Genomic DNA, 23,398 nt, shown 5'->3' on the forward strand with positions numbered 1-23,398 from the left:
CGATGAAGTATTCTTCCAAATATGATTTCATTTATTTCGTAAAAACAGAATAATTTAAATCATATTTTATTTGAAAAAGATCGTTTGTATTATTTTCATTATGGAGAACAACTCAATATAAATATTTTCTTAAATGATGAACACATTTTCTATCCATGCATTCTTATAAGTGATATAGACAACAGTTCTTAAAAAAAATGTTTTTGAATTATTCCTTTTTTGCTGTCTTATTTGTTAGCAATGCGATGGGATAAGTTTTACGTAATTGTATGGTTTATGCTTAGGTGTTGTTGTTTTTTTTTTTTAATTTATTAATTAGATGGTCCGACCGATTCATTCATTTGTTGGTGCGACCAATTCAAGCGAAAGAAACAGCTGACCTCACCAAAAAAGGAAACCAAAAAAAAAAAGGAAAAAACCAGAAAAACGATGGAAAGCGCCACGAAAAAGGAGTCCGACACCAACTTCCAGATTCGACGCTCGCGTCACCCAGCGGCAACCGTCACCCGCGGCGCTGGCGAAATCCCATTGGTCCGACCTCGCATCCCTCCGCGTCCGATTGGTCCGTCACCGTTCCCCGGGCCGCGACCCGCGGGGCCCCTCGAGCGCGCGCGAGGCGCACGAGCACCCCCGCATTGCTGTTGAGTTCAAAGCAGCAGCCAGCAGCAGAAGCAGAAGAGAGAGAAAGAAGAGAGAGAGTCCACCTTCTCTCCGATCTCTGCACATTCCTCTCCTCGAAAGCGCATTCGCTCGGGCGGATTGGAGCCTCGCGGGAGCGGAATTCGAAGTCGCCGGCTCGAGGGAAGCTCCGGATTCCGGCGGGTCGGGGCGCCGCGATCTGGCCGGTGTGTGAATTCGCCGCCGCCGGCGGGGGGAACAATCCCGAGAGGCATGCGCGTTCTGGTGAGTCTTCGTTTCGCAGCTCGCTCCCATTGATCCAGGGGCGACGTTTTCGCTCCCGTTCGCAGTTCGGTTACGACTGTCTCGTCGGGCGAATGCTTGAATTTGATTTCCCGCTGGTGAGATCTGCGGTCCGCGATCTGGGTATCATTGGGATCGCATCAATTTTGGATTTTTTGAAGTTGTATTCGCGAAAAATGAGGTGGGTTCGCGTCGTGTCGTGTTAAAGGCGAGATCTGGTGGGAGTCTGGTCGTGTCGGTGGCGCTCGAATTTGAGTTTCTGATATCGATGGAGAATTGGATTTGAGTTGCTGATCATAATGAGTGAGAGAGGTCTTACAATTGTGTCGTCTCTGTTGATTTTCGTTGCACTTGGGCAATGAGTCCAGATTTTTGTCTTGCGAGCTTCTAGCATTGATTAAGGCAATGAAGATCATGTTTTTGACCTGAAATGCAAGTCTCGTAGAAATGCTTCTATCCTGATGAAGATTGAATCAATCCTCTACTTGGTTTTGTGCTGATTTTGGAGTTTATCTGTAGATACATCTGGCGAGATCGTGAGATTTTAGGTGCAGATCAATGAAGAACGGGATTTTAGAATGCAGTGTTTGCCACTCGAAGCTTTTGTCACCGAGCGCCAAAACTGTATCGAGGGCCTATGACCGGCACAGAAGCAGAGTATCATCCAAGCAGCGTGCCCTCAACACCCTCTTGGTGGTCGGTGATTGTATCTTAGTTGGTTTTCAGGTAATTACTTGCATTTATATCAATTTTTGCTTTTCTTCCCAGGATTGATTGGTTCATTAGGAAAACCTTTATCTTCATTATTACAAATTAGTAGCAAAAGGCGTGGTGCATGTTCTTAAATTAATGCACGAGGTAATAGTAAAAGCATTTTGTTCTCTTCTCCATCTGTTCTCAAAGGAAGAAGTATTCACGGTCATCTGACTAGCTTATATATCCTATTGTGCTCCCAGAAACATGAAATGCTTAAATATCGTCATGTTTCTGGTTTAATTTTAGAAACATGACGTTTTACTGGATGTATTAAACGATCATACATTACAGTTGATCGTTGACTTCGCTTAGTAGTTGTCATTGACTTTGTATGGTTTGAAAAAAAACAGCAAGCATTATATTCTTTAAGAATTCTATTGAGTCATTGGCTTTTCTAAACGGTTGACTATTTTTACCATTTCGTGTTCTTGTCGACTACGGAATTAGATTTTTGATGGTCTACTTGTAGGATCTTAGTCCATGCTTTCAGAAGGTGCAAAGATCATCTAACTTATTTATGACTTCTGTTCTGCCAGCCTGTTTTGGTATATATGTGCAAGGTGGATGGAAAGTTCAAATTTAGCCCAATCAGCGTTAATTTTCTGACTGAGCTTGCAAAGGTCACTTTTGCAATTGTGATGCTTTTGCTCGAGGTACTTTTCTTTTTCTTCTCTTTCCTGACTCAGTATACGTCATAAGTTTCCTGCTCTCCAGCTTTTCGTATATAATATTACAGTTGATTTGAGACTCTGGAAGGAAGATTGTCTTTTGTGTTGATAATGCTAAGCATGTAATGTACATTTATTTTGTTGCATAAATAAAGACCTGCTAGTCGGGAATTGAGTTGTTGGGTGGGTGGGCTTGGGGTGTTCGGGGGGGGGCAGTGGAGTTTAGAAGATAGAGGTACTGTCTGAAAGACTTTATAATTGCATTTTATTTCTATATCTCATGCTAAGTTCTTGCCGTCTTGATTTACTCTGTAGGCAAGGCATCAAAAAGTTGGAGAGAAGCCATTGTTATCAATATCGACTTTTGTGCAGGTATCACTTCGATACTTTGATCCACCTTATTTTTTATCTATTCTTAGTTTAAAGTTAAGACTTTTGCTCAATCGGAGGATCACGTGGGAAAATAAATTCACATTGTTAAAGTTATCATGTCAGTTTTTTGCACCATGATCTGGCATTTGCCTTTACAAAATTGTCAATGAGTACATTTGCAAGTGAACAAAGAATACGTGCTCACATGATCAAGGTTCTACTTGTTGTGGCTACTTCTATAAACCTAGGCTGTTGTGCTTCGAGATTCTGGTATTTTTAATCAGGGAATGAACAAAAGGATGAATAAAAGTTGTGAGATGGTTAGCTAGCACCACATTGAGACTGCTAGAGAGGTGGGACAAAGACTCAAATGACTACTGCCCAAAGAGCTGGCATTAAGTAGGCCCAGTTCCACTATAATAGACTTTGCATAGTGTAGCCACTGCAGAGTATGGAACTGGAAGAAATGGGGATGTGGGGATCGTCATGGGTGACTATTGTGCCCATGGGATGAAGGATGGGGGACTTTGCAGTTTCCATTTGGGTATAACACTGACCCACTGATGGTCTGTGGCAGCAAAACTAGTTTTACGGTCACCTGCCGCCAGTGTACTTGCAGGTTAACATTAGGTCTACCTGCAGGTGATGGACTGGTGTCAGCAACAAGATAAATACTCTTGCTTGAAAGATATCAGTCTAGAAGGCTGAAGACTGTTTTGAAAGAAGGATTATCTTCTACTTGTTTTTTTCTCAGCAACCAAGCATTTGCTCGTGATGTTGAATTCAGATCAATACACCTTAATGAAACATAGCCTTAGCTGTCCTTTCAATTGGCCTAGCTTTTCAGCCTTGATTTTTGTTTACAATTTTCATCTATTTGTAGGCAGCACGCAACAATGTGCTTCTTGCTGTTCCAGCCCTTCTCTATGCCATCAATAACTATTTGAAGTTCATCATGCAGGTATTTCTGCTTCATTGACGTATCTATGTGCTGCTTGACTTAGTGATGTTCTGCCCTTATCATGATCTAAGAGATCTTTGCCTTGACTCCTACATTCTCTCTCCCTCATCATACATATTAAGATGGCCTTGAGTACCGACTTACCTAATTCTCTTTATAATCATGGGTTTGACAATATTCCGAAATAGTTGATACTGGAAATGAGGACATGATTTGATACCAAAACGCATTTTTTATGAACATGACCAAGAAATTTCGTGAAAGTTTTGATGTAGCTTTACAACTTAAACTTGGTCAGAGGGGAGTTTTAAGTATGGAATGGATCACCATGTGCGCAGAATAAGAGACTCTACCACACAGTTATGATGGCAATAAAATTTAACTGACAAGTTTGTAAGTGAGTGTCCATTTGGCTTGTGTTATGATATGCTGTTCTTTTTACAAATGTTTTGACACTAGTTATTAAAATCAAGTGTAGTGAACAAGTTTGCTCAAACATCATAATATGACTGATTGGGCTTTATGATTGACATTTTTATAGATTTTTAATAGTCGGTAATATATATGTGATAATGAATTATATGTGTATTTTCCTATGTACGATCTTAATATATAAGGAATGTTAAATGAATGCTTAGTGTGTTTGTATGATTGCACTTGACCTTTTAAATAGAATAGCATTTAATGACACGCCTTGCTTACAACTAGAAAATTTGTGCGGCTTTCAAGCAATAGTGTTTGCCTTATTCATTCTTTTTGGGACTTGGTTTGTTGTTAATGTTGGAGTTGCTGCAGCTTCTACATAGGCTGGCAACTAATAATTGGGATAATTTTTTTCTGCAGCTATACTTTAATCCTGCAACGGTGAAAATGCTAAGCAACTTGAAGGTACCCTGATTCATAATTTGTTTCTCTTGTTTTTCTATTTAATAGTAGACTGTCAGAGTTCCCTTAATGCGCTATTCCTAATTTAATGTTTTTATCACAATCCTGCAGGTTCTGGTTATTGCAGTTTTGTTGAAAATAATAATGAAGCGTAGATTCTCCATCATTCAGGTCATTCTGGGCTTTGATATTCTGTTTCCTTAACTTTGCAATTCTAATGAAGTTTTGGGTTTTGGTTGGGAGGGGGATTCTGTTGCCATAATGTCAATAAAGGTTCTATTTCTAGGCACAATACACCATCTTTACTATTGAACATGTAAATTGAATATTCGTCTATTGGCAGTGGGAAGCTCTAGCTCTCTTGCTCATTGGGATTAGTATTAATCAGCTACGCTCGCTACCCGAAGGACCTGCTTTGGGTCTTCCTGTTGGAATGGGTGCATACATCTATACATTTATTTTTGTAAGTAATTTCTTTTTGCTTTTTCATCTTATTCCTTGTTAGCTTCTCTTTTGGACTATTTTCTCTGGTACCTAGATTTATTTCATCATGAGGGGTGCCCGTGTTTTATTTTGCAGATCACAGTTCCTTCTCTCGCCTCTGTATATAATGAATATGCTCTGAAGAGTCAATATGAGACAAGTATATACCTTCAGGTAATATTTGCAACATGTATAATTCTGTGGCGCTCCTATATTTTGTTATTTTGGCAGACAACACTCCATTTTGCAATATATGCGGATGGATATCGCTAGAGATCTACTATCCAAATAGTTTAGGCTGTCGAGAAAAAGACATAATATGTCTATAGCATATTTTTTGTCCTGCCTCGTCCTCAACATGTCCAAGTCCATCTACCAACACAAACAAAACCCTTAAAAAAAAAAGAGCTAGTGATCGGATTGGAATTATTGTTCTGTACTGTGGTACCAACATTTGTTGGAAAAGATTGACACATCAGGAAATGGACTCGCAATGAATATATGGTGTATTTCTTGTTTTGTGGAAACATCTCCAGTAGCTATTATGGTAGATTTTTGAAGGGCCATTTTCTTGACACATCCCCTTATGTATAAGTTAAATTTTTATACATCAAACATTGGATGGGTGTGACCATGTCAAATTGACAATAGCAAGCCCAAATCTAGAAAAGGAAGGAAAAAAAAAAAAGATGAGTGATAGGATCAGAATTCTTGATGTGCATTCTGGTACCATGTGGACACATTTATCCAAAAATTTAAGTTAGGAATGAGTGCACATTGCATATTTAGGGATTTTCTTGCTTATTTTGGAGAAACATCTCCAATCAAATAGTTCACATTGTGCTATATTTGTGCTATCCCTTTCGTAGTACATTTGTTACTTTTTCTATGTTTTTCTTGCTTGGCGAGTCTCATCTTATGCCCTTTTTCTAATTCTTCTTTCTCTTGCAGAATTTATTTTTATATGGATATGGTGCTATATTTAACTTTCTGGGAATTCTTGGAACTGTCATTTTTCAAGGTATTGGCATGCTTTTAAGAAGCTGTTTAGTATATAAACTTTGCATTATGTAAGTTTTTTGTAATATTTGATCGTGAGGTGCTCTCTGCGCTTTATCGGATGACATTCTTGAGTGCATTAATTTGATGGGAATCAATTTTTAGTGTATTGTAAAATATTTACAGTAATTACTTTTTCTTTGCAGGTCCTGGCAGCTTTCACATCCTGGAAGGACATTCAAAAGCTACCGTGTTTCTGATCTTTAATAATGCAGCCCAAGGAATTTTATCTTCCTTTTTTTTCAAATACGCAGGTTTGACTTTGTTTCGCTTGTTCTGCATATTATATTTTACCCATCTTAAGTTAGAACTCTCTAACTTCTGAAGTGATTGTATCATGTTTAATGGATCTGTCTGTCACATCCAAGTTTTTTTACTAAATTTTGCCTGACTTGCGTCCTCAGCTTTTTAAGATCTTTTATAGAATTAGTCTCTTTCCCCTAATTTTTGCATTGGTTGCAAATAGATACAATTTTGAAGAAGTACTCATCAACCGTTGCCACAATCTTCACCGGCATAGCTTCAGCCGCACTCTTTGGTCATACTTTAACTGCCAACTTCGTCTTAGGAATTTCCGTTGTGTTTATATCAATGCATCAGGTAAATTGTGGATGAAACTGTCTTCTTTGTACAGATTTGAGTTTTATCAAATTTCATAAATTTAATCATACAGCTAAGAGAATGCTTCTGCATCTTTCCCTCAGTTCTTTTCACCCCTTTCAAAGGTCAAAGATCCACCACAAAATGGGACTCTGGAATTGGTTGATCATCAGGACAGCCACAGGTAATTGCAATATCTATTCACCTTTCTACATTCCTTTACCTTCTGCAAAAGGGGTGATAAAGATTTGGTTCCAGTGTCCGCATTTGGACTTATCTCTTGCTAGTGCAGATTTAATTGTTCCTGATGCTGTTGGTACCTTGTGTTTATGTATTACTGTTGATGAATCTTATATAGATGGAAATGATCTAAGAAATTATTTGCCATTACTGACCAGAAGTCTAGAATATTTCATGTAGAAATGAGTTTTAAGCACAAACATACCAGTTTCTTTCCCTTGCAATATAAGTTAAATGTTCTTTCTTCCTTTCCAGATCTAAGGAGTCTTTTATAAATATGGCAGCAGGAGCAAATGAAGAGGTACGATATTTATCTTATTGAACTAATAGCTTTTAATCCTTCTTAAATTCATCCATCTGTTAATCTTTCTCTATATTTATTTGCCTACTCCAGGCTAGTCATCTAGTAGGATCTGATGAGAAACAGCCTCTGCTACCCAGATAGGTTAAATCAGGTCTGATACTCCCTTTTCCATTTTCCAAATTCACTTTGTACTTCTTGTGTTTACTGTCAGACTTTGCTTGCTGGGATACTTAAGATTTTCGTCTCTCAAGATCCAAAATGGGTTTGGTTAAGTGGATGTTTGGGGTAAAGCTAGCCACAGAGCTTTAAGAATGAGACTAACAGTTGGTCTTACTGCTAGTAGATTTTCACCAAGGGTCTGTTTGTTTGAAAGAAAACTATGTTCTGGAAATTGTTTTGCAACTTTCCAGTGTTTGAACGATAAAAAACTAATCGATCTACAAAATTTTTTTCCATTGACTGAAAATGACAAATGACAGGCTTAAATTGGGGGAAAATAACTTTCCCTTTTGGCAAGAAAAAAAAAATCACTTCTTAAAATCACCAAACAAATGAAAACTTGAAAATTATTCTTGTATCATGAAGTTTTCAGTAAAACAAATGCACCCTAAGTATACCACAAAGGTATGGGTTTTCCCAAGTGGAAAACTTGGGTGCACTGGGTCCATGTGGACTAAATAGTTCTTGACTGTCGCATCTGGTAGTCGCGTACGATGCACTGGTCTGATGGTCCAAATCTCGTCCATCCACCTCAACTTGGTGCAGGAAACAGATAACTCTTCTTTTTTTTCTTTTAGAGAGTCTCTTGTGTATCTCATCCACCACAGGTGACATTATAACTTGCACATGCATGTATAGTCATTAGTCCAACACTCCAACTCTTTTGTTGCTTTTAGAGTCTTTTGTGTATCTCATCCACCACAGGTGACATTATAACTTGCACATGCAGGTATAGGCATTAGTCCAACACTCCAACCGGCCTATTCTATTTTTTCAATTTCTTCACTTCACCTTCCCCCCCCTTCTCTCTCTCTCTTTCTCACTTACTGAATTTCAAAGGCTGTACCTGATGCATTGACTTTTGCAGTTCCTTTAAGTCATTACGCGTTGGTGTTTTCTAGTTAGATTTCTGGCCAAATGTTGATGCATGTACTTAAGAGAGCTTGGCCTTCCATGGTGTTAATGTGGTGTCGCATAGAGAGAGAAAGAGAGAGAGAGAGACCCTGGGCTCCATAGACATGATTGGATATTTCGCTTCCTGGTTCTGAGTAAACTGCTTTGCCTTTGCAGGAACTTTAAAGGCATTGTCCAGGAAGAAAATGGTACAGAGATGGCCATTTATCAGATTAGATATGGAATATTGAGCGATACGTGCTGCTCCTGTGGGATCCCCGAGTGTCACTGAGTCTGATTAGTTCCAATATTGAAGCTTTTTTGTTCGGGAGAGCTCAAAGCATTCTTCTTATGGATAGAAGATACCAGTGCATAAGGCGCCACTCCAGTTTTTGACATTCTTCGATTTCTGTTGCAGACAATGTAAAGCCAATCATTCTTAAATGTATTCTTTAAGACAATGTGAGAAATGTTCTTGCTTCTACTTTTCATAGGTTTCTCACAATATGTATTCTTTCTATTTCTTTTTTCTTTTTTCATTGGTTGTGAAAACAGAAGTTCTCATTTCAATTTCATTCTTCCAAAGGAATAGAAATCAAATTCTTTTATAGTCGTTGAACAAACTTTTAGCTTTCCTCTCTTCCAAGGCAGCGATGCTCTTAACCATAAAGTGCTAAGTTATACTCCGTGTCCCATATATGCACCAGATGAGTAGATCGTCCACGAGTGGTGAATCAAGAACTTGGAGCAGAAGGCAACATAGTTTGCTCAGAAACAATGAAAAAGTACCATCTTTTATGTTGTTTCTCTTGAATGTAGCTGGCCAATCTAGCAAAGCTTCATATTTACCTAGATATACAATGATGGCCAACATTCTTGATAATCCGGGTTTATCCATCATTTCACACCATTTAGAAAACCCCTTTTTTTTTCTAAACCAGAAATTAATGTCCGGTAAACAATAAACATGTTATGCTTTAGAAAACCTGAGTCTTCTGGGCCGAATGAGACACCATTGGCCAGGAAAGAATTAAGTATGGAACAATATCAAAACATCCTATCAACAAAAGCATCTGACACTTCTCATTCTAATTATATTGCTCTGAAGCCTGAGAATTGCCACCGATTAGAATTATATTAGCCGAATTATACCTCAACTACAGGAGATTCAGTTAGGTGCAAAATTATACAACACGGCTTACAATTGTCATACCCAAAATGCCAGCTTAGAATTATACAACATTGCATGGTCGACGTGGTAGGCAGAGAAAACGCATAAAAGGAAAAAAAAAGTTTTACAGAACATGACACTCTCAACTTCCCCCCAAAAGTCCTTGCCTGCCTAGGAATACTAAAATCAGAGGACAAAACTGAGCTGTTATCAATCAATCGGCAAGGATCATCCCAAACATGAAAGGCTTCGCTGGTGCATGCCTCCGCAAAAGAAACCCATCTGGCACTAATAACAATGCAACCCAAAAAGAACTGCATCAAGACCCGTTTCCATTTTCACGACCTTCCTCCACTTCAACTTTCCTGCATTGTCATTTAACAAGATAGAAAAGAGGGGTGGTGAGGAGAAAAGGAGCAAAATTCTACCGGTAGAGGAATAGAAAGAAGAAAGAACCTAGTGAACGATTCAGTCAAAAAACAGAAGTTGAAACCACCCTAATGGACGTGAGATAATTACAAAATATATAAAAAAAAAAAAGGAATAGAATAGGTGGCAGGTTGGCATCACACACTGCCCATCGTACAAATGTAGTGAACGATTCAGTCGAAAGATTGAAAGACAAGTTGAAACCGCCCTAATGGACATGAGATAATTACAAAATATACAAAAAAAAGGAATAGAATAGGTGGCAGGTTGGCATCACACACTGCCCATCATACAAATTTAGTGAACGATTCAGTCGAAAGATCGAAAGACAGAAGTTGAAACCGCCCTAATGGACATGAGATCATTAGAAAATATACAAAAAAAAGAAAAGAAAAAGAATAGAATAGGTCACAGGTTGGCATCACACACTGCCAATCCTACCATCAAGTCGGTCACAAAACACATATATAGTGGAACGCAAGACTTTTGACAGTTTCATCTATGAATAAATTCCATAAAAAGTGAATTTCACGAGTAATTCTCCTGATTTTTCATGGTAATTTTCTTTGTTTTTGTCAATTGTAGGATAATTAAAACAGTAGAGAAACTATCTCCCTAGAAGAGTATGAAATCGAAAAATAGAACTATACAAACTGTTAAAAGCAGCCAATACCCAGGTACATCTTCACTAAGTCAAACAATGCTCTGATCATTTCAGCCTAGTGCTTTCTTTTAAAGCCAGTTGCTATTGTCACGTGCAATCTTTAATTTATTAGGTAAAATGCATTGATCCAGTAAGTTTACAGTGACTTTTCCTCTGCAAATGTTCATCAAGGAAAACCCATTTAAATGTATTGCCAAGTCTCTTATCAAAGGAGTTTGGAAGTCTAATAGCTCTCATTTTCTGGTACGAGCTTCACAAACCCTACAAAAAGCACTTGATCTTGCTGAGTTGGTGCTTTGACGTGTAGAGTAAGTTTATAGCTTAACAGAGCATGCTCTTCACTGTAACAAACATATTATATTCTTTGAATCATCAATTCAGTAAATTATTTTTCTACATCCAGTACTCAACTGCAGCAAAACAAAAGGAGCTGGAATTGGTAATCAATCAATCAGAAGCAAGTACACAGATAGTCTTCAATTTTTATAGGCTTGAGATCAATGCGTCCAGTCCCCAAAAAGATTCACCATTAGAGAATAAAAAAGAAACTAATTGGAGAATAAAAAGAAACTAAAGACTAGAAAAGCAGGTTTTCCACTCAGATGTATCCACTTACCTGGAAAGTGCTTCCAGATCTTTCACAACCCTTTGCAATCCATAAACAGCCATTTTCTTCACCTATACATGGGAAACAAATTTTGCAAAAATGTTAAATTGCAATCTAAGGACTCAATTCAGAAAAGCGAGAGATTTACTTCATCTCCTATATTTAACAGCATCATGTACAAAGAAGATTTACACATGATTGTTAAATAGCTCAGAAACTATGATTAGTAACGGTAGATGGAGGGACACTATCTCAGAATAAATGTCATTCATTCATAGAAGGTGCCCAAAGGGAGTACTAATTGTACTTGAAACTAACTGAGGTGATAAACCAGGGAAAAAAATTAGGAGGACCATGCACAGCCAAAACAAGGGAAAAAAGCAAGTGCCCATAAATGTTTTTATCACAATGCTCCGTAAAAAAGCAATTAATACGTGAGATTGTGTGTGCTCACACACGTGCACAATTGCTTAGAATCAATACCTCCAAATTTTGTATGCACACGCCCAAATGTGTACGAATGCACAGAATAAACAAAGTCAACAGAATTAATACCTCCAACTTATCTTCCTTGGCCCGGTGATTTGCAGGAAGTACACGAAACTCTTCTGTTAGTCGAAGGCACTCCTTTACATTTTCAGGTGAGACAAAGTCGAGCGCAACTTTGATGCATGACTACAAAAAGACGTTAGAACGCAATCAGCAGACTAAAAAATGAGGGAAAAAAGTATGATCAATGCATGAGATGCATCTGACAGAAACTATAAATAGAAAACAAATTGTTGTAGTTTCAGAGATAGTACACACTGAATTGCACCTAAGAAATAAAGGCCATAGGTCACTAATAATAAAAAAGAGGCACAAAAGCCAGAAAGCACCAAACAGAGTTTATAGAGGTGGTAAAGAAAACTAAACATGAGCATACACTATCATACAAAATTGGAAGACTGTACTGGGAAACCAACACCAGAAGGGTGATCAGTTCGTGTCTTACCAGCTGCTCCTGCTTCCCGTTCCTATTTAAGAACCAACAGCCAAACAAGCCAATTTAAAAACTAATTGTTCTAAACCTGCTAATTCCAGGACTAGTAGGCCAAGTTCACGTTTATTTACAAGAGTTGTAAATTTATCATATAACATAAAACTAAGTCATTTAAACACGAGAACTTCCCTTGGTTAAGTGGTACCAGGTTTCATATTGAATTCATCAAGTAAATTATGTATATAGAACTTATCAAAGCTGGTTTACCCAAGAATCAGCCCAATTTGGATGGTTGCTGAGTATGACCAGCAGTTGCTACCTAGAAAGCAGGAATGAGACCAGTAATACTCAATTTTGCATCTTGAGAAGGGGAAACCAAGCAGGTTCTCCTAAAACCAGCCTAGAACAATACTGACAAAGACAGTTCAAATTAATTTTTAAGTCAAACCAGCCCACTTGCACAAACAGCAATGAGGGCAACACATCCCTAATCGAAGAAGAGGACAAACACAATTCCAATGTTGTGGCAAATTTTAGCATATGCTTGATGTGGGAGCATTGAACAAGCTGAAAACTTTAATAAGGCAATTGTTATTATTTATTTTTAATTTATATTATAGATTTTTTTCTCTTTATTGAACTCCAATATTCTGGATATGCTTTTTTGCCCCATTTGGGACACTAAAGATTTTTTTTGGGGGGAGGGGGGGCGAATTTAGACACTCAACTTCTCATTTTCACAACAAAATTTCAAAAACATCTCAAAATTTCCATCCAAATCTTGATTGCTTCCACTTTCTCTCCTCTCCCAAAGGGGGCATTAGAATCGTGTGGCTGACGTGACGATTAATGATGTTCATAGCATTGATTAAGAGATCATTAATAAAGTTAAGGGCTGAGATTTCAAGATTGCTCTGTTATTATAATTGGCCCTTAACCTCATTATTAGCAATCTTTAGTTCTATTAATTACTGCAAATTATTCATTCAATTTAACCCGGATTTCTAAACCCTGGACATGGAGTTCTCTGCATTCCAACTTCATTGCTTCAATCCGATAATCGCCTTATTGGCCCATGGCGCTGAACCATCTTCTCCACCATTAGAGCATATTCTCAAGCCTCATGAAGACTATGCACATGAACCACTTCCATCTCATCTCGGATAGACTTGTTCAAACCATACCAATAAAGAGAGGTCATCTGGTTGTCGGTCTCACCTAACCCAATTTGAATAGATAGGTTATTATATTCAAAAGCGCATTCCCCATCTATAATGTTTCTGTGTCAAATAATGAAACTTCTTTTATAATGCCATGGTATAATCAGCCAGTAAGAATTGCTTACATGGTCAGTCTCCATGGCCTCCCATGAACTGATCTCAGCTTTTCTCAAAGGGGTTGCTGCTCCTCAACTCTTCCACGAGGGAAGCGCAACCACTTTCAAGTTTTCAACTTCAGCTTAACAAACACCTCTCCATCTTTGTCCATGGATTTTTATTCAAAATGGGTCTCAACAGTCGCTCACCAATCTAAATAGTCATTGACATGCTTTATGCAAGGCAATTCGCAGCTTCAATTTGGAATCCTTCATTATTAAGATTGAGATATACTTCAATTAATTAAAAAAAAAAAAGGTATGCTAAGTGATGTGGCAATCTTTTAGTAAGTGTAAAATATGACCTACTTGTTAAAATAATCACAATATAAGCACAACCACTTTCAAGTTTTCAACGTAGCTTAACAAACACCTTTCTATCTTTGGCCATAGATGTTTACTCAAATAAGTTTCAATAGTTGCTTACAATTTAAATAATCACCAACATGCCTTTTACTCAAGAAGTTTGCAACTTCAATCTAGATTCCTCCATTATTAAGATTGAGATATACTTCAATTAATAAAAATAAAAAAGTATGCTAAGTAATGTAGCAAACTTTTATTAACTATTGAATATGAGCTACTTGTTAAAACATCCGTCTGCAATTTGCCATATCATATTACTATACTAATATTATAAACAAGTCTTAGTATTCACACATTAGCCATAAGACCAGCACCAACACATCTGTCAATCCACCTATTCCTGCATTATGAACAAACCCATGATCATGGAAATGACCTTCATCCACATAAAATCTTCACCCTTATAACTATCTTTTGGCAAGTCCAAGGGTTTGTGCTTGCCTTCAGAATCTCCATAAAGGCTTTCATAATAATTTCTTGCAATTGTAGTGTGTGCACTACTTCCAACCAATCTTCTACTACTTGCCGCAATTCAGCAATCAATTATACATTTTCAAAGTCCCAAGATCATGTGAATTCCATATGTGCAATAAAAGTAAGATATATGCCATCTCTCAAAATCAGTGACACCAGTCCACAGTAAAAACTAATGAAAAGGGATAGGTGACAAGTCAACCAACCCGGTTTATGGAACTGACTAGTGAACGGGAATGATACCTATCTATGCAGTACGTTGAGGGAGGAATCAGGCGCATAAGCCACTCATGAAGCAAGCAATTGATTAGTGTACACTTAGTTGGTATTAAATCCAAGAAGGGGTAGTGAGATGTTACAAACTAAACTGCAACGAACCAACAAGTTTGCTTATACCCTCACTTACAAGTGGATCATATTCTCATGATAGTTGAGACAAATCAAAATCAAGTTGAAATGGGTTAGATTAGATCCCATTAATAATATAAGATTGAAGCAAGGTTAATTTTTGGTTCTAAACATCGTACTCATCTTTAAGGTCCTACACATCATCTAGATGCACTTTAAAAATGAAATCCACTTACCTGCATTACCTTTAGATTAGTAACATTAAGCTTCCCAACTCATTTATTTTCAAAATAAATTGCAAACTCTAAATATAGAAATCTCCATTTCGATGCATTATTTACCTTCAAATTTCTAACTTGATGGGGGCAGCCAGCAGGAATGAAAACAGCATCTCCAAGTTTTTGAATGAATGTCCAGGGCTCAATTCCTGCGTTATTTATACAGGAATAAAGTCAAGAGCAATGAAAATCATAGCTGCTGGATCAATAAAATGAATGGAGTGAGCCAGGAATGATGGGTAGGGGGAGGATATGGATGAATGCAACATTGGAAGGGTTCTGAGATAGGTAGTGATCTACTAATTAATAACCCTTTCCAACTTTAAAAGTTGGATCATATAAATGGGGCAGTGTTCTTAACAACCCTTTTTAGCTCTAAATATTGTATTGGATAGATGGGGGTTTTGAAAGATCATTGGCAGACTCATCAGGGGGCTAATGATAGCCCAGCCCATCATGGGTATGGACAGTAGAATCAAATAGTCTCCCCCCGCGCACACATTTCTCGTTATCTCTGTTTCAGTTTCTATTCTTGATTAATGATTACTCTATATGAAGTTGCCATGCATGTTGCACCTCCTTCAGATGAAACACACGACCAACTAACCATATTCTTCCTTGAGCTTCCTCTTGTGCTTTGAAGTCAAGTACATTGTCTGATCATGAATTGGATGGATAACCTGCAGTGGAGAAACATGGTTATATATCACACATTACAGCCTGTTCTGACGAAATGAGATCGGAGTGAGATCCAATCTCACAAAATTAGACAACTCCAATCAACTCAACTTTAATTTATTTTCCAATCCATAGTACAACAGGAACATACAAAAGCAAATCAGATGATATTTTGCGAAAATTACACAAACTGCTGAGTAGTTACTTGTCTTCAAATTTCCTAGCTATTTTCTTGCACTTATAACATCGAAACAAATTATTTCAGATCACATTCTTTTAGAAAAACAGAGGGAGGATTCTCAACATCTCAAAGAATGGCATCTAGTTAATTCAAACAACTTTAAGTCAGAAAAGACTCAAAGACTGTTGATCCAAGGTTAAAATTCAGATGTCAATAGAGGACAGAAGCACTCATGTGCACCGATACGTTAATACTTTCAGTAGCCGAAACACAGGGGCTGCTGTTTCCAATACAAGCATTACCTGGCTCAGAGGGTTGCAATGGATATGTCTAAACTCCTTAAAATGCTTCATAAGATATTCCTGCAACTTTGGAACATCTTGTCGCCTAAAAATATCCCAAAGTGCACCTCCCTCTGTTTGTTTTATCCCCTCCAATGCTGAATCCAGGTTAATTTCATTACTCTCGCTCATGTTATCTGCGGAACCCAGTGATTCCTCATCAGTCAGATCTTCCTGGTCATCCATCTCAACTTTGAGTTTTCTCGACTTTACTCCACCAGAATGCTTTCTCCTCTTCCTTTTTCTGCCTGGATTACCTCTTTTCGTTGTGCCATTTGTCTCACCCGCTTCAGTGGGATTGCAAACAGATTTCTCTTCTAATGTTGAAGTGGACTCACTTTTTCCTTCCAGGTCCACTGATAAATCCATCTTATTGTCATTTGAATCACTCTTTAGACCATTAACATCACAAACAAGCTGGTCAGAATCTCCAGGCAATGTACAAACGCAGCCATTCTTTAACATTACATCCACTTCTTCAGTCTCACATGTTGATGAAAGCTTTCTCTCCTCACCCTGTTTCCCCACATTAGAATCAGAGTACAGCTCTCTTTTACCCTGTGCAAGATGCTTTTGCTTCAACTTGTTAACACGACGAAGCTGATCAGGAGTGAGAACCACCTCTGCCGTATGTGTAAGGATATTTACCTGAAAATTGACATCCCAATTATTCAATCTAACACAGGAATATCAAAATAGAAGAGTAAACAACACAAAGCGGAAACACGATAAATCTTCAATGAATGACAATAAAACGTTGATCAAGAATTTTCCCCTGTTCCAAGGCAGTCGATAATTGATATGAAGGTGAAGACTCTAGTTGTGGCTGCGACAATAAAGTGAAGCTGAGAAAAGGTGAAGTTGTGATATTGGAAAATATGGTGAGAACAAAAGAAAGACCAAAAAGTTTAACAAGCAAGAAACACCACAATGCTTCACTCCACAACTAAGAGACGCATTCAGATGCAGGATCCTTGCAAAATTAGCATCACCCAGAGAAACATACAATTAATGCAAATGAATAATGACACTAGAGGCAATGTCACTACAGTCAAAGCAGTGTGTGAACAAGAGAGCCAAAAATTGTCATCTAAAACCAAAAAAAAAAAAAAAAAAAAAAAAACAGAAAAAAAAGCAGCTAAGACGTAAAATGTTTCATCTAGAGAAATGCTGATGAATTGAGAATGTGACTTTCTATGGCAACAGAATGCACAATTGACGATTCTAGGTCATGGATACTAAACTTAGATTCACTTTAGAATAATTTAACTAGAAAAGCTTAGACGTTGCATGTATAAAGAAGAGAAACCCATCAATTTCTTTTTTACAGCCTTGGCAGGAAGCAATACACCAAGCAAGAGCAGAAGGAGAAAAATAAAGAAATCCTGAACTGAACAAAGCAAACCAGACTGAAGAGGCATGTTTTGCTTAGCTTCCTTATTCATGTTTAGTCTAGTACTTGGTTTCAGGCAGTAAAATATCCTAACCAAAGTGTAGCGGGACTGGTCCGTTTATACTAAAAATTGTCAATGAGTAATGTCCATAAGACCAAACCATGAATCAGACACAAGCACAACTAAGCTCTGTCAGCTAATTCTTGTACCCTCGGGAACTCAATAAAAAGCTCAGTTGGGAAGCACATGGTGTCTCCCGTCTCCCCAAGTAAATGCCATAAAGAGGAAAATGATTGCATCGATTTAAGAGTATCATTAGAATAGTGAACATACAGCATCAGACATGTCGCAATGAAGCTTTGTAACCGAATCTCCACGCCCCAACTCTGGGTGAACTCCATAAGCAATGTATGTCTTCGGTCCAAGGTCTGGCTTCAAGATGTTACTGGGCAACTTCACAGCAACATTAAGAATTCCATGGCGAGGATGCGTATATTCTTTGAAAGGCAACGCAGTCATAAACTCGGCCCCATGGCGTGGCAATCGGTCCTCAAATGCATTTTTTGGTGGCCAGTCCTTCAACTTTAGTATCTGAGGCCATGATTTAATGTCAAATCGGCCCTCTGAATATCCCTTGAAAAATTGATGAATGTTTATATCCACCTGCAGGATCATCAACCCGAGAAATATGACCACCATGAAGAAGCTAATATAAAAATCACCAGATTATCCAAGAAATTTCATTCCAAAGGTAATTTGAGTTGCGCCCACTATCATGCCTTCTATCAACCTCTATATGTATGTATGTATGTATGTATGTATGTAAGTATGTATGTGTGTGTGTGTGTGTGTGTGTGTGTGTGTGTGTGTGTGTATCAAAGGGAAACAAATGCAGAAAGTATAGTACTAATTACATAGCATTACTCCAGAGGGGGATGGGAAGTCTAAACGTGGTTTCATTTTCAGGCTATTAACTGAAAAATTACTCAAGTCTTATTATTCATAACCTAACATTACAAATCATAACTGCCTATAATAAACAATCTAAAATCATAAACGATCCCATGATCAAATAATGTTTCAATTAGTCTAATCAGCTGAAACCTCTTGGATCTTGGTAAGGGAGGACCACCATGGACCAATCCCCTGTTCCCGATTTTCTGATTTTTCACCAGAGAGTTTCTTAAAAATTTCATGAAACTGCATGAGCAGAGAAGCAGCTTGTAGGCACATGAAATTGAGCAGAAGATCAAGAAATATCAGATTCAGATTACTACAAGTACAAGAGAGGTAGACCATTGGCATGTTTAGTTTCGCTGTGACAAAGCAACCTAAGGTTGTACAGTGAACTAACCAGACTCCAGTCTAAGCAATCAATTGCAGTAACATCCAAGTGTTGACCATGTCTCGCATTGTTAATCTGACGAAATGCACGCCACATGACCATTGGCTCCCAACTCAAACCAGATGCAGTTTCAAGAACATTGCCTACGATAATAGGTTCGCCTTTGGTCCAGTGGGACTGGAAATGCTTTAAATCTTCAGATTGGATGTCCTTAGCTGTTGGGCAAAACAAATAATTATCATGGGAATCCTCACGAGAAGCTGCTTTTCTCAACTTATCACTGGCGAGGTCAATAATGCCATCTGATGTGAAACAAGCGCATCGATGTCCAGGATCCTCTTGAATCTCCAAGTAATCATATCCTTGGACTAATTTCTCAGCTTTTTCAACCAAATCTGAGAGTGGATTTTCAAGAAATATGCACCTCAATTCGAGCAAGCCATTTCCACAACCACACATAATTTCTGGGGGGCAAGGTATGCTTCCATCATCTTTTGCTTTCCACTCCGATGCTGACTTTGCATTGTCATCTGAGGTAGCTACATTGACATTAACCTCTACCTTTTCTTCTAGACTTTGACAGCGAGGCTTACCACCATGCAAATAGCCAAATCCATAATTAATGTATTCTGTGACCACTTCCTTTTCACCTCCCTGGAGGTGACCCTCGCGGATTTCACGGCAACAAATGAGACAGAGGTCATACGAACAGTTTGGACAGCTCCGGTGAAAATCAAATATAGAGGTTCTGCAGTTGTTGCTGCAGGCATTGTGATAAAGTCAACTCTGCTGTATACTTAGCTAACTGAAATACAAAAGAATGGCGAACTCCCCATACCAGTATACACGTTCATCTTCGTCAACATCTGCTTTCTGAACCTTTAGCTCTGATAAGGATAAACCTGTCACAAAATAAAGCCAACCACTATCCATGACACAGTATTCTTCACAAAACAAAGTACTATTAACAGGCATCCTTCTGTTAACTACACACATGACAAATAAAAAAATTTTGTACTTACGAGACAAATAATTAAGTAGTTCATGACTATTTCTTTTATGGAATTTGTACATCGATCACACAAAAAAATTCCAAGATGAACAGCCTCATCCAGCATTGACACTTGACATCAGGAGTAAGTTACTTTGTGCTGACAAATAAAAAGCTGACCTTGAAGTTTTGCCTCCAATTTTTTCTCCAATGTTTGCTCTTGATTCTCATGCTGCAGGACTGGAAGAAGCAGTCGCAAAATATATGCATTGTGTCGCAACTTTTCATCATCGCCATAGGTTAGGTCAGCATCAAGCATTTTCTGATAGAAAGCACAGAGGACCTAAGTCAAAGCCAGCAAGAGATATACTTATCAATGAAGAGGAAAAGATCAGGTGACTGACTTTCAGTGACCCATCCAGGCGCAAGCATGCTTTACAATTGCAGTTGCCACAACAAAATGGGCAACCCTCAGCAATGTTCTCCTCTGTTAATTGAGGATACCTGCATTTGAATACCAGTAGTGAGTCAAGGGATCATGACTGCAAAAAAATATTGCTAAAAAGTAGATTACATATGACCATGAAAATTTCTCAGCATGCCTTAGCACTGACCACGTAACAAAACGACAAGAATCGTGACAAACAGATCCTCCAGCAATTTAAAAGACTCTTCAATGTTCTGATGAAAAAGAAAAAGAAGAGGAATGGGAGCACCTTCCTACTCGAGCAAAGAACAATTTAACCAGTAGACTTTCTTTGATATTGCGCTTTATGCATTGTTTAGCATCAAAACTAGTTACTAGCATCAATCAAGGTTTATAAGTGATACTAATCTGCAGCGCAACAAGACGTCCTATGTGCATGCACTTGTGTGCACCAGGGATGTAATTCGTCTCAAATCACTCAACATGAACAGAAAGGGATTATTGACAAACATTAGCAATTGGTCCAACAAAAAGAACCCATCAGCATAAAAAACAAAAGTGTCACAGACATATAATGCAGCCAGCCCATTAAAAAAACACAAGAAAAGGTATAACACGTGCATTCATACGAAATATTTCATTAAGCATTCTTGCTGTATCCTATAAACCGCTTATTATCAGATGATTCAGGACTCAGTAGTACACATCAACAGCAATTGGAAACATAAATGACATCATACTCCCTTCAACTTTTTCCAATCCAGTTAAAAATTCTTGAACAAACAGAGGGTGAACAAGAAACCTAGCAATAACCCAAACTCTAATCAACCATACACACAGAGAATAAAAGCTAAAGGAGAAGTTACCATGTTTTTACGCAGGGGATGCAATATCTCTTGGTCCTGCATTTCATACAGCGAGCTACCCTTCCCTTATCGTTCCGCTGGCACTGATGACACATTGTCGATTCCACCGCATTCCCCTAAAATAAAGCCCAAACCAGAGAAAACACGATCTTCAAACGACTACATTCTGAGGTAGCTAACAACCACACTTATTCAGCAAAAGTTCGACGCCACTAAAAACCAACTTGAGAATTAATTCATCCTCCAGTAACCGAGATGGCTTTTTACCTTCTAAAACAAACCATTTCGAAGGTAAAAATCCAGAAACTAGCAGAAAGTTCAGATATCGTTCGAGAAACTCATCTAATGTGGAGACATTGATGAAGCAATACCTAAAACGACTCAGTCAAGAACCTTTCATTCCAAAAAAACCACCCAAGAAAACACTAATTCAACCCAAGAACAAGTGCAGCTTACAAATATACATTCCTGAAACCGAGGACCCGCAAATATAAGATCCCACCCAAGCAAAGAGAGAACAAGAACATCATCAACACTCAAAACCCACGACCCAAAAAACGTACATTCTCATCCCGATGCCTCGCGCGGCACTGCTTGGGGAACCTGAGCTCCGCGCCCTGGCCATCGGCGGGAGATTTCACTCTCGCTTCGGTGGCCACCGATCTCCGGCCCCCGCTCCGGGTCCTGGAGGACACCCCGCGATCCTCGCCGACCTCCGACGCAATCCCGTTCTGCTGCTTCGCTCTCCGGAGCTTCTTCCCCATTGCTCTATCGGAAGGCAACCCAAAAAACACTCGTCCTCCAAGAACGGAACTTTGCTCGCGGGGGTTCTTATACGTCCCGAGAACTGAACAGGGTCGCGATTATTGGCGCAAACAAGAAAGAATTAAAATAAAGAATCGGGCATTATGGGTTACAGTGGGCGGGGCGGGAGAATTTTGGAGGGATTTTTGACAAGCACCCAGAGAGAGAGAGAGAGAGAGAGGAAATTGGAAATTTGAGTTTGGTTTCATCGATGCCCGTGCGGGTGGCGCTGGGTGGTGCTGCTGGTGATCTTATAGTGGGAAGCACACAGGATCAAAACCGGTGGTCGTGCGTGGGCGGGTGTTTGCTTCGAGGCTTTACAGAACAGAAGACAGGAGAGAGAGAGAGAGAGAGAAGGGACACGACAGGGGCTTTCGTACGATGTTTCGAACACGCACGCGCGTGCGCGGTGGAGACAGACACAGAGAGGACTCGCGTTTCCCGCAGACGCGATCGGAATCCAAAAAGGGGAAGTTTCTTCCTTCGTTTATTTATTTTGAAGTTTAAAACTGGAAACCTCCCCCCGCAAGCATATATACGATTTTGTCAGGCGGAAAGGACGCCAGAAGCAGGGATGGGCTGGGCCAGCCCGGATGATTCTAGGCGGTTTCGAAATGCATTAAAAGCGATAATTTTCAACTAAAATTTTCAATGATATGAGTCGAAAATTGGAAAGGGATTTGATGGTTAATAAGCAGTTTCTATTCTAAGGTCGGAAGAGTCGTATGCATGCGGGATAAATATACTTGCTAGAAATTTTATTTTGGTTTTTCCCGGTTCATATGATAGGCCAATTTTTTGGTATCAACCGAACTGATGATATCTAATTTTTTCTATTCCTTACTCATGTGTCCCGCTCTCCTCTCTCCCTCTCCAGTCTTACCTCACGAGTCTATCTTTCCTCTCTCTCCTTTCTCACATGTCCCGTATCCATTAGCTCACTTGGAAACCGAACCAATACGGTCCCCGATTCCAATCTTGGTCTAGTGTCCAATTCTTAAGTGGGACTAGATCGGATCAAAAACCAATCATCCCTAGTCAAAAATATGGCATTAACACTTTTTCAAAAGACGATCTTTTGGGTGATTTTCAAAATTTTAATTCCACGTGACTTTCTCGAGAAAATTTAATTTCCAACGTGGGTAAAGAACAAGATGGCCGGGCCCGATGAAAACGACCCCACTTCATCTTGTGGGGAGGGGGGTGAATGTTGTTGTGTTGCTAATTTCCCAGCAGAGCCAATACTTGCTTCCATGGCGTGGGACAAGGACGCGTTGCTATGTACAGATTGGTCTCTTTCCTGAGCAGAGCAAGA

General features: G+C 38.9%; 2 protein-coding genes across 2 annotated transcripts; one reads left to right on the forward strand and one right to left on the reverse strand.

Moving 5' to 3' along the window:
- The first annotated feature begins 493 nt into the window (after positions 1-493).
- On the forward strand, positions 494-8,975 carry LOC104456269 (CMP-sialic acid transporter 3). The gene is made up of 16 exons (XM_010071028.3): positions 494-903; positions 1,441-1,647; positions 2,214-2,330; positions 2,661-2,717; positions 3,601-3,678; positions 4,522-4,566; positions 4,675-4,734; positions 4,907-5,026; positions 5,143-5,220; positions 5,998-6,067; positions 6,252-6,359; positions 6,572-6,705; positions 6,810-6,889; positions 7,201-7,246; positions 7,340-7,400; positions 8,540-8,975. The coding sequence occupies exons 2-15, from the start codon at positions 1,480-1,482 to the stop codon at positions 7,388-7,390; spliced, it is 1,212 nt and encodes a 403-aa protein (XP_010069330.1). The 5' UTR covers positions 494-903; positions 1,441-1,479; the 3' UTR covers positions 7,391-7,400; positions 8,540-8,975.
- A 493-nt stretch (positions 8,976-9,468) lies between these two features.
- Positions 9,469-22,564, reverse strand: LOC104456270 (lysine-specific demethylase JMJ25). The gene is made up of 13 exons (XM_010071029.3): positions 21,843-22,564; positions 21,280-21,395; positions 20,391-20,490; positions 20,167-20,308; positions 19,834-19,897; positions 19,005-19,755; positions 17,984-18,313; positions 16,218-16,904; positions 15,664-15,736; positions 15,120-15,205; positions 11,789-11,908; positions 11,243-11,304; positions 9,469-9,898 (listed from the first exon to the last, which is right to left on the reverse strand). The coding sequence occupies exons 1-13, from the start codon at positions 22,041-22,043 to the stop codon at positions 9,853-9,855; spliced, it is 2,778 nt and encodes a 925-aa protein (XP_010069331.2). The 5' UTR covers positions 22,044-22,564; the 3' UTR covers positions 9,469-9,852.
- Between the last annotated feature and the right edge of the window lie 834 nt (positions 22,565-23,398).

The sequence above is a fragment of the Eucalyptus grandis genome, chromosome 8 (genome assembly GCF_016545825.1).
Source record: "Eucalyptus grandis isolate ANBG69807.140 chromosome 8, ASM1654582v1, whole genome shotgun sequence".
NCBI classification, from domain to species: domain Eukaryota; kingdom Viridiplantae; phylum Streptophyta; class Magnoliopsida; order Myrtales; family Myrtaceae; genus Eucalyptus; species Eucalyptus grandis.

What these genes read in the sequence shown, in the direction of transcription:
- LOC104456269 (XM_010071028.3), top strand. Translation starts at nt 1,480, where the DNA reads ATGAAGAACGGGATTTTAGAATGCAGTGTTTGCCACTCGAAGCTTTTG. An exon ending in GTATCTTAGTTGGTTTTCAG is followed by an intron (nt 1,648 to 2,213) that starts GTAATTACTTGC and finishes CTGTTCTGCCAG; the next exon opens with CCTGTTTTGGTATATATGTG. An exon ending in CTTTTTTTTCAAATACGCAG is followed by an intron (nt 6,360 to 6,571) that starts GTTTGACTTTGT and finishes GGTTGCAAATAG; the next exon opens with ATACAATTTTGAAGAAGTAC.
- LOC104456270 (XM_010071029.3), bottom strand. Translation starts at nt 22,043, where the DNA reads ATGGGGAAGAAGCTCCGGAGAGCGAAGCAGCAGAACGGGATTGCGTCG. An exon ending in ATTGCTTAGACTGGAGTCTG is followed by an intron (nt 18,314 to 19,004) that starts GTTAGTTCACTG and finishes ATGATCCTGCAG; the next exon opens with GTGGATATAAACATTCATCA. An exon ending in GATCTGGAAGCACTTTCCAG is followed by an intron (nt 9,899 to 11,242) that starts GTAAGTGGATAC and finishes ATGACAATGCAG; the next exon opens with GAAAGTTGAAGTGGAGGAAG.